A 16,774-nucleotide genomic window follows, 5' to 3' on the forward strand; every position below is an offset into this window, starting at 1 on the left:
TGCAATGTTTTGGGCTTTTGTTGTGTTATTTCATTTTCATGACGAGTGTTTCCATCAACAAGAAAATTATAAATAAAAAAGAGACTTCAGCGAATTCGGAGGATGAAATGCATAATAGAAATGCCACATTTTTTAACTACCAACGGTTGCATTGCTCGCATTTATTTCTTATTTGCATTGATTGCTAACAATCAGGACATCCCTGAAACAGAAATCATTACATTGTTTTTTGTTTTGTTTGTTTGTTTAACGCCTCACTCAGAAATATTCCAGCTGTATGACAACGAATTGTAAATAATGGAGTCTGGACAAGACAATCATGAGCATTGATCCACGCACTTGGGATACGATGATATGCATCAACCAAATCAGCAAGCCTGGCCACCCAATCCCGTTAGTCGCTTTTTACGACAAGCACACTCGCCTCTTATGACAAGCAAAGGTTGGTGAAAACCTATCCTAACACGGATTTTCACGGGTTTAGGTGCCATCAAACTAATACTAGGGCTGCTGAGGTCATCAGATCCTCTTAGAGATCTATCATCTCTGAAGCTATATAGCTGAATAAAGCAAATCACTTTGAGTGTCAAGCAAACCCTGCACGATGGCATGACAGAAATTAGTATTAAAAAGGCTTTTATTTACCATGTTTTGTACCTACATAACTAAAATAGCTGTTTGTTACTTTGTTGCGTATTTACATTGTACATGCCTAAAACAGTTGTATGTAACTTTACTGTGTATTTACATACTGAAAACAGTCGTTTGTAACTTTGTTGTGTATTTACATACCTAAAATAGCTGTTTGTAATTTTGCTGTGTATTGCATACTAAAAACAGTCGTTTGTAACTTTGTTGTGTATTTACATACCTAAAATAGCTGTGTGTAATTTTGCTGAGTATTTTACATACTGAAAGCAATCGTTTGTAACTTTGTTGTGTATTTACATACCTAAAATAGCTGTTTGTTATTTTGCTGTGTATTTACATACTGAAAACAGTCGTTTGTAACTTTGTTGTGTATTTACATACCTAAAACAGTTGTTGGTAATTTTGTTGTGTCCAGCCATAGTAATGATGTTTCCCATGGCTATGTTTAAAGAGTACAGTGCCAGACTACATGCCTCTATCCACATCTACACAAAAAAGCAAGTTGCAGGGCATGTGAGTCAGTCTCAGTTTCAATCATTTATACCACTCCATAAAACATGATTACAACTTAGCAAAAGTTCTATCGCACAAAACAAGCTAGTCATTTTATGAAAACATTAAATCAAAACAAAAATTGAAAGTGAATGAGTTCAATTTGCATTGCTTCATATTCGTCGTGAACAAGGATTTGCGTTTGTGGTGACATATCAGCTCATAAACTTACTCCTGGTTCCAAAAGTTTCTCAAATTTAGGATACACATAGAAGTAAATTCCATCTGCAGAACCCGGAAGCAGACATCCCTGGATGAGGAAGACCAAAAGGAGGAGGATGGGAACGCCCACTGTGACGTACACGACCTGTACAAAATGAGGATTTGTCCAACCATGTATAATGCTTCATTATTATGTTCACATAACAATAATCAATGCCAATTGTAAACATAAGGTCTAAGTCAATCTGGTTTCAGAGCAAAGTTTAGTTAGAATTATATCATTTGAGGGTATCCCTTTCACAGGAGTCCGAACAAAGTGGGCCTAACGAAGTGAAGACCATGTGCCATGACTTCCTGCGATAACTACACGTATATAAACTGCACCGATACTGGTTACTTGCCTTTCCTGATACTCTGATCCCTTGAAAGATGAATAAGAACATGATCACACAGGTAACTCCCATTAACCCAACTAGGGGCCAGCGGGTACCACCAAGATGTTCCAGGCCATCAGTCATCTGTAACGCCTGGAATCTGGGAAGGAGAAACATCACTGGAGATGAATTGCCGGGAAAAAGAAAGCCAAAACCTTATTTGATTTGACCTAAACATTACGAACGGTATCACTAGGACGTAAGCAGTTGTCAAAGCTCTCAAACGTAAGGTGAAAGAACACAATTAAGATACCCGTATCAAATACATCACCGTTGAAAATGTGTTTCCTTTTCAACCAGCATCAAACATGGGTGTATACTTTCTTTGACCCTGCAGATTATGTTCTACACCCTTTTAAACTACAGTAATGTGTTTTAACTCACACCCTCAAATTGAAAATGGTATGTTTTAAAAGTACTTAAACGTAAACATATAGCACACAAAGACAATAAACCAGATGCAACCAGTTTGGGACAGGATTTGAAATCACAGATATGATGTTTGTTTGTTTAATACTACACTCAGCAATATTCCAGCTATATGACGGCGGTCTGTAAATAATCGAGTCTGAACCAGACAATCAGTGATTGACATCATGAGCCTCGATCCACACAATTGGGATACGATGCCATGCGTCAACCAAATCAGCGAGTCTGACCACCCAATCCCGTTAATCGCCTCTTACGACAAGCATAGTCGCTTTTACGGCAAGCATTGGTTGCTAAAGACCTATATTCTACCCCGATCTTCACAGGTACACACATATGATACGCAACATATGCGCAACTCTTGAATCGTAATGAACAAAATCAGACAAATTCAGTAATTTCTTTCATATTCAAGATGAATTTATTCAGTTCTTCAGTTTGTGCTTCAGTGCAAATCACACCAGAAGGTGCAATGCCGATCACTATTAATCATAGTTTTCACAACCCAATGTGTATTGACACGTGAGGCGACAAACGGGATTGGGTGATCCGGCTCGCTGACTTGGTTGATTCATGTCATCGTATCCCAACTGAGTGGATTGATGGATTTGCGTTAAACAACAAACAAACCAAACCAAACCCTATTTGTATAACGTCATTCATAATTATGGAAAACGCACGCTCATACACCCATAGTTCTGGCTTTATATAAATTCCGATGATGAAACGTTGATGTTTATGATAATAACAGTTACAGCAAAATTTGAAACCACCATGAACATACCTCCAAAACTCTTCTGCAGCAGTCACACCCGGGACTGTTTCAGTGACATTGGTGAAGTTACTGTGACTGAGGCCAGTAACATTAGCTACTGTACTGTTAAAGGTGCTTCCGTTGCTATTTGCTATACATGCAGGGGTGTTCCAGGAGTTGTCACAGCTGGCCCAGGGAAGCTTGCCGAGGAACGAGTGGTAGAAGTAATACATAAACCAGGCGAATATGGCCATGTAGTAGGTGACATACAGCCACATCACCAAAGCAATCCCAAAACCAATACCTGCAAAACGTGAGAGTCACTTAAGTTTGTGTTTACCATATATTTTATTTCCATATTTTTATATTTCATGACCTAAACAACACCATACTAATTTGGTAAATCGATTGGGTCTGTCATTAGAATTCAGCCACATAAAGTGAACATTCGCCTGTTTTTTTGTTTAACACAACACTCAACAATATTCCAGCTATATGACGGCGGTAATATACCATCACGCCACAATACCGTTTTACCTAATATGCGAAATTGTGTTGCAGGAAACACCAGAGAAACAGAGGTTAGCATGTCAACATTGTTTCAAGGTTTATCGAGAGCGTGTAAGCTCCTTCCAGTGGTCGTTAATCTCTACACGCTTGGAGTGAGTGAGTGAGTGAGTTGGGTTTAACGCCGCTTTTAACAATATTCCAGTTATATCGCGGCGTGTCAGCTTAATGTGGGAGGAAAGCCCGAAGTAATGCAGGTCTCAGACGTTTACCACTTCGGTGAAACCCACGAGCACGGGTATGGTGCTGACAAACCTAGAAACATAATCGGGGTGAACCGGGATTCGAACCCACAATCATAGGTTTCTGGCGTGTCCAGGGGACGCAACTCTGCACAGCGAATCGCGGCGCCTGAGACGACTGGTCCACGACAACTCAAGAAGCATTACGTGCCAGACATTGAAATTTAAGACGAGGTCCAGATCGGAAAAGGTCGTGACAGAACTTTGAGTTGGGTCAGTGTCACATTAGATGCCATTCTTAAAGTAAGTTTGACATTTTCATTAAATGCCCTTTTCTGCAGATACCTTATGAATGTTGGTGGCTATATGCAATTCAAATCCATGACAAATGATTAAAATCTTATTACAGTAAACTACTGTTGTAATGAACTCAAGGGGGCACGGGTGGCCCAGTCGCCTAAGGCGCCGCGATACGCTGTGCAGAGTTGCGTCCCTTTGGCACGCCAGAAACCTATGATTGTGGGTTCGAATCCCGGTTCGCCCCGATTATGTTTCCAGGTTTGTCAGCACCATACCCGTCCTCGTGGTTTTCACCAAAGTGGTAAACGTCCGAGACCTGCATTACTTAGGGCTTTCCTCACACATTAAGCTGACACGCCGCAATATAACTGGAATACTGTTAAAAGCGGCGTTAAACCCAACTCACTCACTCACTCACTCACTGTAATGAACTCAAAGAGACCGCTAAATTTAGTTCGTAGTTCGTTATAAACATATTTTCAACGTATATACAGGAAATGGCCATGACCAAAAAGATCAGCTTGTTGTATCCGTCAGTTCGTTATAAGCGTGTTCGTTATAAACGTAGTTTACTGTATATCAGTGGTAAGTCATTGTGACCTACTTTCAATGAGTAGCGTATGGTCCTATTCCGTTGCATTCAACCAAGGGACAGCATATATGGTTTATGGGCTATGTAGCCCTTGAAGGTCAAATTAACTCTCAAATCCCGCCATGCCCGTACTCGTTGGTTTCACCGACGTGGTAAACGCAAGAGACCTGCATCAATTCGAGCTCCCCTACCACATTATAGCTGACACGCCGTGTTATAATTGAAGCCTGCTCAAAGCGGCGTTACACTCAACTCACTCACTCAAGTCCATCCGCTCAATATTGTTAAAACCGTGAAAATCCGGGTTCGAATAGGTCTTCGGCAACCCATGCTTGCCGTAAATGGCGACTAACGGGATCGTGTGGTCAGGCTCGTTGATGTGGTTGGTGCATGTCATCGTATCCCAGTCGCATGGATCGATGCTTATGCTGTCAATCACTGGATTGTATGGTCCAGACTCGATTATTTACAGACCGACGCCATATATGTATCTGACATTTAAGTTTCCGTTTACCTTTAAATGGTGGACATAAGTTCCAAACGTTGATAGGTCCACTTTGAGAGAGCTGACCAATCACCATTTCCAAGAACACACAGGGAATAGCGCCGATGAAAGTGAAGACAATATACGGTATCAGGAATGCTCCTGAAAAGAAAATCGTCTTATTTCAGATTGCACACTTATGACAATCATATCTGACAAGAAAGAAAAACACTAATATCAGAATGATTTTCTAAACTATAAACGTATTGTTAATACGACTGTGTGTTTCATTAACGTATGTCGCTTTCTGAAAAATGAGCTTACATTTATGTCTACTTTTTTAAACAAATAGACCTCCATCGCTTTGTCCTCAACATGTGGTATTAACCTAACTATTGTACTGTCCTTTATCGACAGATAATTCAAAAGACTATTTGTTCTCATTGCCTTATGGCTGGAATATTACCGATGTTCACTCACTCTCATTCCTTCCCTCGCACTCGATCAAGGTTTGTTTGTTTGTTTGTTGTTTAACGCCGCACTCAGCAATATTCCAGCTACATGACGGAGGCCTGTACATAATTGGGTCTGGACCAGACAATCCAGTGGTTGACACCATGAGCATCGATCTACGCAATTGGGATCGATGACATGCATCAACCAAGTCAGCAAGCCTGTACCCGATCCCTTCAGTCGCCTCTTACGACAAGCATGTCGCCTTTTACGGCAAGCATGGGTAGCTTAAGACCTATTCTAACCCGAGGTGGAAGTCTATCGAAAATACTTAAGAATTGACTCAAATGAACTCACACAAAGTGAAAGTCAATTCTAATAATGTTTTATATCACTATGTCGTACCTCGAGGGATGTATTACACAATTTTATTTAGAACGTGTAATGCGGAATATAATAGTTCACCAAAAGGAGGGCGTATTTCTGCTCCACATGCTCCACAGAAACATATCTTGTAGTTTGGTTGCAACCACAAACATATCCCCAGATGAACAAGGTCTCTTTAGGGCTGCCTCAGTAAGTCAATCATAGTTACAGCGCGCTATAATAAATATTCATCTAATACGGGACGTCAAAATGACAGCCACGATAAATGTGACGGAGAGGTTTCCGAAGTTTTTCATGAACCTGTGGCGATTACACAGCGATGACGTGTTCGTCATCATTGATCAATTGGCCTATCATTGAAAGGTGATTATGAATATTTGCCAAATAGATACTAAAGTACATTTATAGATTGCTGTGGACTGTGGCTTGTTAGTCTAGGCATAGGCCTTTTTTGGATTTGCCTTACTTTCTTTTGTTCACTGGGATGGGTCGTAACGCGGAAATATTTGAACGGGAATTCACTCTCTGACGTATCTAAATGTATGTTAAGTTCGAGATTAAAGGGCCTAAATGATAAAAAAAATTCACGCTGCTGTGTTTCGTCGTCAGCCGCCTCTTACGACAAGCATTGTCGCCTTTTACGGCAAGCATGGGTTACTGAAGACCTTTTCTACCCCGGATCTTCACGGGTCGCCACACTGAACTGATCATTCTGAACACAATATGGACATACACTGGTTATTAAATAGTCCAGCAATATATCGACAGGATATGTATACATGAAGGTGCACAAGATTACAGGGTTCACATTGTACTCATATGGGACATCAAAACGAATGTTAGCGTTAATTACCACGCAACACATTCACGAAAGCATTACTTGAATGCGCTGTTTAATATCTGGAGAAAAACACAAAGATGCACTGACTTAGATCTACTGACGACAGTTGATGTATACAACACATTAACTACAAACTAATACAATTAGCTGTCTTACTGACCGTCTGTCTGATTGTAATAACCTGTTCAGTACGTGCTAAACGTGTATAAATGTACACGTTCTAGTGTTATATCACAATGACAATGAGCATATGTTACCCACAGTGAGTGAGTGAAGTAAAATTTAAAGTCACATTGGCAATATTTCAGCCATATCGTAACTATCAAGGGTCAAACATAATAAATAATTGGGACTTATATAAAAACCTGCCAACGAAGGACAGTAAAATAACTAGACTTATCACAGAAATATATTTAAACTAGTATGTAATCATAAAGTGATGTAGAAGGTAGATCACCATACTAGGGACCATGGGGACTTTAGCTGCATGGACACCAGCCTGATTTACATCTTCCCGTCAGGTGTTGGCTATTATTGACAAATTTAGCCAAATTAAAAGAACATATATTCTACGATTAAAGGAGAAGTAGTCAGGAATATTCTTTGGATGGCATGGACTTACGATATCCTCCCCGGGGAACAATAATTGTACACTACGTCAACCCCCTTCGAGAATACAGCCAGTAACAAACTCAGATATAAATTCATTCTATCAATTTTAAAATTTAGTTTTGTACAAAACATCATCGAAATTTATTCTACCATGAATTTGGAATTTACTAGATTCTGATTGGTCAATCAGAGGCTATTAAATCACAATAAACCCCCTCTGATTGAAACAGCTGGTTTAACGGCCTCTTTACCGCGTAAGGATATGCATGTGCACTTTGTGCTTGCCCATAAACATGGCGGAGCTCACGAATTCCGTGTCAGTGGGAACTTTTGATATAGGAAGTTTTGCTGATGTCTATCTCGACCCTGCAAATGAATGGAGTGACGATGATTTTGACATTATACTCTCCAATCTGGACAATTCTGGTGACTACAATAACACAAACATCTTCAGAAATATGTTTTGAAAATAATCAGTTGAACAAACACGTAAACGACATGTGTCGTCTGCTGCTCAATCTATCATATTATGATGTAAACACATCCCCCCCCCCCTAAAAAAACAAATTATGATGAAATTGTGAAAGATGGCATTGTCTTTACTGACAGACGTGAAGGACACGCCGCCGAAAAGGCAAAAGCTTGCCGCCGAGCGCCCCCCTAATGAAGAAGTACCCGAATGCTCGGACAAAATCAGCCTAGGTAATATTTAATTTGTCAAAATAAAAAGACATTTACATACATTTTGGGGAAAATGATTTGAAATAAAATCGCTTTGCTAGACATCAGGACACCTGATTATATTCATGTCAATAAGAATATTTATTGACAGCATTATTAGAGCAGGGATATATTACATGTATTTATCACATATTACATAACCTGCCCATGTATGGATTCACAGTGTAGCATCATAGTATACATAGTGTGTATGGAGACAATTGCCATGACCTGCAACGTGTTGGCGGCGTCACAGTCCCAAAAAACTCCTAATTAGTGCCATAAACAATAAAATTATTCAGATAATTCGCGAATTATTTGCAACTTATCCGCGGATTATTCGCAATTTTACTGCAGAAGACGACAACAAACTTCTGCGTTGTAGTGTAACATGCAAACTAATCAAACTGATACAGGGCTAAACAGGAAATCGGTTTAATTGAGTATCTTGTGGAGAACACAATTTCTTACATACTGATTATTGTGATATTAAGGTTTGAATTTTAAGAAAAGAGTCTGATTGAGTTATAGTTGATTTAATTTAATTGATAATAATTGATTGCCTAACTATATCTTAATATAGTTCTCCTTGACACGACGGCACCTAATATGATAATACTATTACCCATTATTATAAGAACACTTAACTCTGTACATACTGATGCCTCTGATTAATGGGTTTATGGGTTTTATATAGTGTCCAAACATTCTTGAAATTTGAAATGCTAGGGCGCCGCTATTGACTGCATGTAAGCACGTTACGGTCCTTAGTCTTGCAACCGCTGTTCATAGGTTGGAATCTCAAAGAAGAGAAAAAACGCATGTATATGCGGTTGTTCATATTTTTAGTACAAGGTGCATATTTTGTTATGGGTGTTTTTAACCGAGCATCATGATTAATTTGCTTAACGCCGCACTCAGCAATATTCCAACTTTATGACGTCGGTCTGTAAATAATCTGGACCAGACAATCCAGTGATTGACAGGATGAGCATCGATCCACGCAATTGGGATCGATGACATGTATCAACCAAGTCAGCGAGCCTGACCACCCGATCCCGTTAGTCGCCTTTTACGGCAAGTATGGGTTGCTGAAGACCTATTCTACCCCGGAATCTTCACGGGTCTTGATTAATAGGCCGATGGCACCTGGCCCAGATATCAAAAGGTGGGTTATGAAATGACTATACCACAGAATGGATAACAACATATAGGGAAAATCTAAGCACAGTTTTTATAACCCACATTACCAAATATGAAAAACAAAACTGATCTTTTACAAAAACGTAAAGTATTAATTACTCCAAGACCCACTCAATACCAAAAACAAGTAGGTGAGGTGAGGTGAAATGGGGTTTAACGTCGCGTCCAAGATAATTGCACTTATACGTGTGTGTGTGTGTGTGTGTGTGTGTGTGTGTGTGTTTGTGTGTGTGTATGTGCGCTTGTACTAGTCTGGACTGATGCCGATTTATAGGGCTAGCTCACTGAGATACCATGTCGCAGTTTAACATGAATACCCCACTCAGACACAGTATACTGACTCCGAGCCGACCAGTCCTTGTTTTAGCCCCTTAATGCCGAGCGCCAGACAGGGTAACAACAAGTACCATCTTTTAACGTCTTTTGGTATGACGCGGCCGGGGATCGGACCTTCCGCTCTACGGGCGGACTCTCTACCACTAGACCACGGAGGTGGTCCAAAAACAAGTAAATAGAAAGAGACATCAACGTCTGACCGATATAAATGTGGTTGTCTGCACTAACGCAGACATAGTTATGCCAAAATTAACGCGTTTCTTTAACCTTGAATACATAGATGTTTATAATATAAAGTATGGAACATCTTTATATAATAACTGTACATGTATAAGCGACGGATTTTAGGAATAGGTCGAAAATTTATTTAATTCTTTTTAGAAAGAATGTTTAAATATACTACACACAAAAATTATGGGAACACCCCTAAATTTCATAGCCATGTATAAAACTTAACGTGGCTTGGTCATTTATGAACTTCAGTAAATGCAACTTTTTGTGTGCACTGAGGGCACTTTAAATGACGTGTTGAGTCATGCATTTTTGCAAGTGCTTCATTTTTTGAAGAATTTGGTCAAATTGATTAAATGCTTAAACAGGAAAAAACTTGGGTGCAGAAAGACTCCCTCGCCATGTCAGATTAAAACGCCAAAACACAACAACCTAGTGCACGTGAAAGTCAGAATTCCCATGCAGTTGGTGACAACTTTTCTTTATAAAGAAGCTTCAGACACTGTGAAGTTACACATTTCCTTAAACATGCCCAAGCGAAGACCGTTAAGCATTCACGACAGGATTAGGGCCATAGCGTGGCTACAAGATGGTGCATCCATAAGGAATGTTGCCCGTCGTCTTCAAGTGTCACCGCCTGTCATTCACCGAGTGAGGGAACGGTTCCAGACAACAGGGAGAGTGCAGGACAGACCGCGTTCTGGTAGACCCAGAGTAACATCCAGGGAAGATGACCGATACGTTGTGCTGCAAGCCCTTCGGAACCGGTTCACAACAGCCAGTGCTTTGAGACTGCAACTCCGACAAGCAACACACACCAACGTAAGCGTATCGACCATCAGGAACCGCCCCAATGCTGCTCATTTAAGGTCACGTCGTCCAGCTGTACGTCCTCATCTTCGTCCTCATCACCGAGCTGCAAGACTTGCCTGGGCAAGGGCACATTAGAGATGGGATAATCAACAATGGTCAAGTGTTCTCGTCACTGACGAGTCCCGCTTCTTTCTTGAGCATAATGATGGAAGGGTAAGGGTTATGAGACGTCCTGGAGAACGTTATGATGATGCCACTGTACGAGAAAGAAACAGGTTTGGCGGTGGCTCTGTGATGGTATGGGGAGGCTTCAGTTTGCATCACCGAACACCTCTCTATCTTGTTCAAGGCAATTTGAATGGAGTGAGGTATCGTGACGAGAATTTGCGCCCTCTTGTCCTACCACAGTTAATCATTATTGGTCCAGGAGCAATCCTGCAAGATGATAATGCCAGACAACATCGGGCTAGAGTCGTTAGAGACTGCAACAGAACAATGTGACTGTGATGCAGTGGCCAGCATATTCACCGAATTTTGCTCCAATTGAGCATCTTTGGGGTATCCTGGGACGACGTGTCAGGGACAATCATGGAGTCGCACCAGCTCTTCAGGTTCTGGTTCAGTGGCTCCAAATGGAATGGCAGGCGATTCCACAGGCTACCCTTCGCACCCTTGCAAGATCCATGAGGCGAAGATGCACCGAATGCATCAAACAACGTGGAGGACACACTCGCTATTGACATTGTGATTTCCTTTTTTGACCCCAAATTTCTTATTCGACTTGTTCGTGTGTGCTTTTCAATGACAGCTACCTGTAAATGTTTTAGTTTTGAAGCTTGATAATCTACTAATGCACAATTGTAATGATACGATCACATGTCATTAAATGTTCCTTTTTATAACAGAATATTTTGGTGTTCCCATTTTTTTTGTGTGTAGTATATATTGTTTCAGTGTGTCTGCACATTTATATGATCTCCTTTATCTATCGTCAAGATCAACTATCCCTACCATCTCTGCTTGCCCCTTTTACCGTCCGCCCTTCGTCTCACATGCGGTAGTCGTCACTAGTCCCCGCCCTTGAAGTGTGTAATAAACAAAGGCCAGATCTCCCTATCGTGGACAGTGGAGCCACGCGCAGTAACATGGACATGCCAGGATGAATGGGACCATTTCTTGTAAATCAATTGCAAATATAATGGACAATAGGAACCAAATGTGGAGCTCGAAACAAGGACGATAGAATATTCTATATAATACAATTTCAGAATGCATTTTGAAATCTTGGTGTTCTGATTTTAGCAAAATGTATCATATATGTATTATGAAAAGAAGAGTAGATGTATTGATCTATAAGTGTCCATATTTTTTTAATTTGAAAATGCCCATCACTCTCGGATAGGGTATAATTGGAATTACAATCGAACAATGTTCTAGACAATTAAAAAAAAATATACGTTAGCGACACAGAAGTCCGAGTAAAAAAACATTCGCACATGAGTATATTTATCTTAATAGCTCTTAATTCATACGTTTGTTTTACTTCAGGTTGTTATTTGTTCATCTTTGCCTTTTTAGAATAATATTAGAAGCAGGGAAATTGTTACCACGTGTTAGAACATGCTCTACGAACTGGTGCCCAGTTTCCGTCTATGTACAGACGTTGTGATCAGTGACTTATGTGAAATTAAGTCACTGTGTGTGTAATATAATGCTGTGTGATCAATATACCTGCTGTTGCATCTTAAACCTGCCTCGTAATATTTGCATCTATTTGTCAGACAGCTTTTGCCACGTCCTACACCACTGCACATAAACCCACTTTGCACTTAGGTGTACCTAGTTCTTATCAAACATTCCGGGGTAGAATAGGTCTTCAGCAACCCATGCTTGCCGTAAAAGGTGACTATGCTTGTCGTAAAAGGCGACTAACGGGATCGCGTGGTCAGGCTCGCTGACTTGGTTGATGCATGTAATCGATCCCAATTGCGTATAGCTGGAATATTGCTGAGTGCGGCGTTAAACAACAAACCAAACAAAAAGACCAATTATGTGGATCGATGCTCATGATATTAATCACTGGATTGTCTGGTCCAGACTCGATTATTTACAGACCGCCGCCATATAGCTGGAATATTGCTGAGTGCGGCGTTAAACAACAAACCAAACAAAAAGACCAATTATGTGGATCGATGCTCATGATATTAATCACTGGATTGTCTGGTCAAGACTCGATTATTTACAGACCGCCGCCATATAGCTGGAATATTGCTGAGTGAAGCGTTAAACAACAAACCAACCAATCATATCAAATAATCTGCACAGAAGCCAGTCTCATTTTTCAGGCAATGTCACATCACACAGACCAGTTTGCATCACGTTGTGTAAACATTTTGACAATATATTTTGACCGGTAACCAGTCAAATTGCTCAGTATGTTTGACGAAGAAAAGTATTGTACAATGTTACTTACCTCCGTTTTAAAACTGTATACATCACGGTGTTATGCTCAGATATATTTCCTAAATTGTTTTTAAATATTACTGTCCATAAATTGCCCAATTGTAAATAAATTAACTTGGTCTAGTCGCTATATGGCTGAAACAGTAAGAGGTGACTAACGGGATCGGGTGGTCAGGCTCGCTGACTTGGTTGATGCATGTCATTGATCCCAATTGCATGGATCGATGCTCATGATATCGATCACTGGATTGTCTGGTCCAGATGCGACGTTAAATTTTAACTCCCTCACTCACTACTTACCTCCGCCGTTTCGCATACATAAATACGGGAACTTGATGAGTGAACCAGAGCCAATACTGCCACCGAGGAGGGTGATGAGGTAGTCCAAGTGGTGACGCCAACGTTCAGGTGCCATAGCTGGAACGAGATAAAAACGCTACTGTTGAATTCCACTATACTAACGCAAATAGACGACGCGTTTACCGCTGTTGCTGCATCAGCGAGCCAGCGTGATACAGAGGTAGTAATGGAATAAATAAAGGCAACAGATAGACGTTAAATATCACTGCTAGGATATATAAATATATAAATCATAAAAGTGCATGGACCCATATAGACATGACATTATTAAGTGACTTTATTACCATGAAACAAATGTAGAACCCAGTGCCCTCTGAGGTTATATTTATGAATCGTTGTCAAATGCATTGTACAAAAATGTGTTTGGATCCTCATTGAAAACCAATTTCTTAATTATTTGTACATTAACCCAGAAAATGGAATGAAGAGAAAGCAAGATACCATCAAATGTAGATTTTATTTGGGGTTGTGTCCAAGGTATTTATCAGACATTGTGCTTGAAATGATAATGCCCAGGGTTATTTGAATTTCTTTTGGCGGGAACCGGGATAACAAGAAGCACGTCCGTCTACATTAACTTCTCTATTGCAAGATAAGCTTAAGGTTCAAAAATATATATTCTTTGAGATTCCAACAACCATGTGTTTAGCATGTGGCCGCCATCTTGACTGTTGTTTTCATGACTACCATTGTATACACTTAGCTTCAATGATCTGGACAATGTCGTCAGACAAAACTATCCTGTTTTAAAAAAACCTCTTCAACTGTTCTCGTTCGTTTTGGCAGCCAGAAATTATTTTGTAAACGTATGATGTCACATTCGGAAACGTCAAGTAACTTCATCATGTTGAACCGTTCAAGGTCGAATCCTCGGATATTCGCTCTTAGGAAGAATTAACTCTAATCTATAACTATTTCATCGCCGCTTTTAGCAATATCACGGCGGGGGACACCAGAAATGGGCTTCACACATTGCAACCATGTCGGGAATCGAACCCGGGTCGTCGGCGTGACGAGCGAACGCTTTAACCACTAGGCTACCCGACCGCCACGGGATGCTTTGGAAAGATCACGTGAGGCAATTTTAACTTCAGTCATCATCTTTTGGTAATTCCAAACCAATTGTTATTATTCACCAGATGGTTCGTTGTCAGCACTTAATATGTGAATATGTAAATGGTAATGTAGGGAATAACAAACTTCAGGAGATTATGCCACATGAAATGGTAATGTGGATACACGACAGCTGTGAATCCTGAATATCATGTGCAGCTGAGCACATAAACCTTAATCGAATCATTTACAATATTGAGCCATTCCTGAGGTCTACATACTTGTAGTTGTTTGGGTTGTTAGAACTGGCTTCCTCTCACTCCAAACTTTGGTTTTCAGGTTTGGGAGGAATTCTTGAATGACAACGTCCTTGTCATATCCAGGATGGTTGCGTACATCACGATAAGTTGTGATAAAGCTGTTTGAAGTGTTGATTGTGGCTGGACAGTCTTTTCGACAGCAACGCCAATATACACTCGTGTTTCTTTTGTTCTTGGTTTCTAAATCTATATCTATTATTACTACATTCTGCCCATCCTGGGAGTAAGCAACAAACTAAATACTTACATGATCATTTGCCAATGATTATGTGATCCGTACAAAAATCATTACACATTACACTTACTAAGCAGCATATGAATTTCCTTGTAAATATGTATATGAATAAACAAATGCTTGTTTTTAAATTTGGTGTGATGCTATCATCAAATGACGACCCGTGAAGATCCGGGGTAAAAAAGATCTTCAGCAACCCAAATTGCGTGGATCGATGCTCATGATATTAATCACTGGATTGTCTGGTCCAGACTCGATTATTTACAGTCCGCCGTCATATAGCTGGAATATTGCTGAGTGCGGTGTTAAACAACCAACCAACCAACCAGTCATCAACTGACATTAATGAAGTCTCGGTCCAGGGGGTTAAAGTATCGTAAAATTATTGTCCCCCTTTGTGACACGTAATCCTCACATAATCGATGTCACTATCATCAACCAGTGTTTTTAAGCCATCTCATTACTGTGTATTGTTTTGATATTGGCTTATATTGTGCACAACCACCAGTAGCTAAAGTGATGACGTAAATCCTGCTGGAGTATCATGCAGGAAGCAGAGGTACTGTAAGTTCCAATGATCCCCAGCGAGGTGGCCTAGCTTTGGTTACTGGTGCCCTTTATATAGCCAGTGTTTTAAAGCTGCATATTTCATATTGTCATGCTCAAATATGTTTCATAAATTGTTTCTAAATATATGCTCAAATATCTTTCACAACTTGTTTTCAAATTAAACTTTGCATAAAAATCAAAATTGTAAATATATTAACTTGGTCTCGTCGCTTTATGGCTGTAATAATGCCGATGCGACGTTAAAGTTTAACTCACTCACTCACTCACCCGTGTTGTTTCAGGAGATCAATTGAAATACTTTTCCATGTGTTTGTGATAAGTTCCGCCGTCATATACATGTAGCTAGAATATTGCTGAGAGCGGCGTTAAACGAAAACAAACAAAACGTGCACGTGATACATTCAACCTGCTAGTTTATGAAGCAATAGATCTCAGTATCAGATGTCTTATTGCGGCGAACACTGCTTGTTTCATTTATTCATTTTTTAAACATGGCGGAAAATCGTATGGATTAGGAACAAGTGACACACTTAGGAGACCTTCTGTATACTTCTATATGCATTTCATCTCCATCTAATTCATTCAAAACTTCAGAAATATCAAAAACAACGAGAGGAAAAAGTGAATTTTAATTCTGACAATGGCTGAGATTATTATAAAGTAGTTGTACTACATGAGCTACACACTGCCTTGGCTCAAGTTCATGATACTTCAACAGGAGTTGATGAAATCAATTATCAGCACTTAAAACACTTGCCTGAATCTTGTTTCCAAACACCACAAAATATTTTTATGATATCTGGATAACGGGACATTTTCCTTCAAAAGCCTGACAGGGACCATACAGATAGCTAATCTTTAGTTTGGTGTTTAGAAACCAACAATCTAATCAAATAAAACCAATGCGGCTTCCGTAAAAAACGAAGTTTAATTAACCATTTGGTTGGTTTAGAATCATTCATTACAAATGCTATTGTCAACAGACAACAAGCTGTATGTATCGTTTTCAATCTCGAAAAGGCTAATTTAATATCGGTTTTTATCTGACAATTTCAGGTTCGTGTTGGACT

The 16,774-nt window shown here is 39.9% G+C and overlaps 1 protein-coding gene across 1 annotated transcript; it reads right to left on the minus strand.

The window, feature by feature from the left end:
• Nucleotides 1-184: 184 nt before the first annotated feature.
• On the minus strand, nt 185-13,630 carry LOC124142675 (sodium- and chloride-dependent taurine transporter-like). The gene is made up of 6 exons (XM_048386011.1): nt 13,467-13,630; nt 5,138-5,269; nt 3,013-3,286; nt 1,767-1,899; nt 1,376-1,510; nt 185-202 (listed from the first exon to the last, which is right to left on the minus strand). The coding sequence occupies exons 1-6, from the start codon at nt 13,579-13,581 to the stop codon at nt 185-187; spliced, it is 807 nt and encodes a 268-aa protein (XP_048241968.1). The 5' UTR covers nt 13,582-13,630.
• Between the last annotated feature and the right edge of the window lie 3,144 nt (nt 13,631-16,774).

Source organism: Haliotis rufescens, unplaced genomic scaffold (assembly GCF_023055435.1).
Source record: "Haliotis rufescens isolate VD_foot unplaced genomic scaffold, xgHalRufe1.0.p SCAF_10, whole genome shotgun sequence".
NCBI classification, from domain to species: Eukaryota; Metazoa; Mollusca; class Gastropoda; order Lepetellida; family Haliotidae; genus Haliotis; species Haliotis rufescens.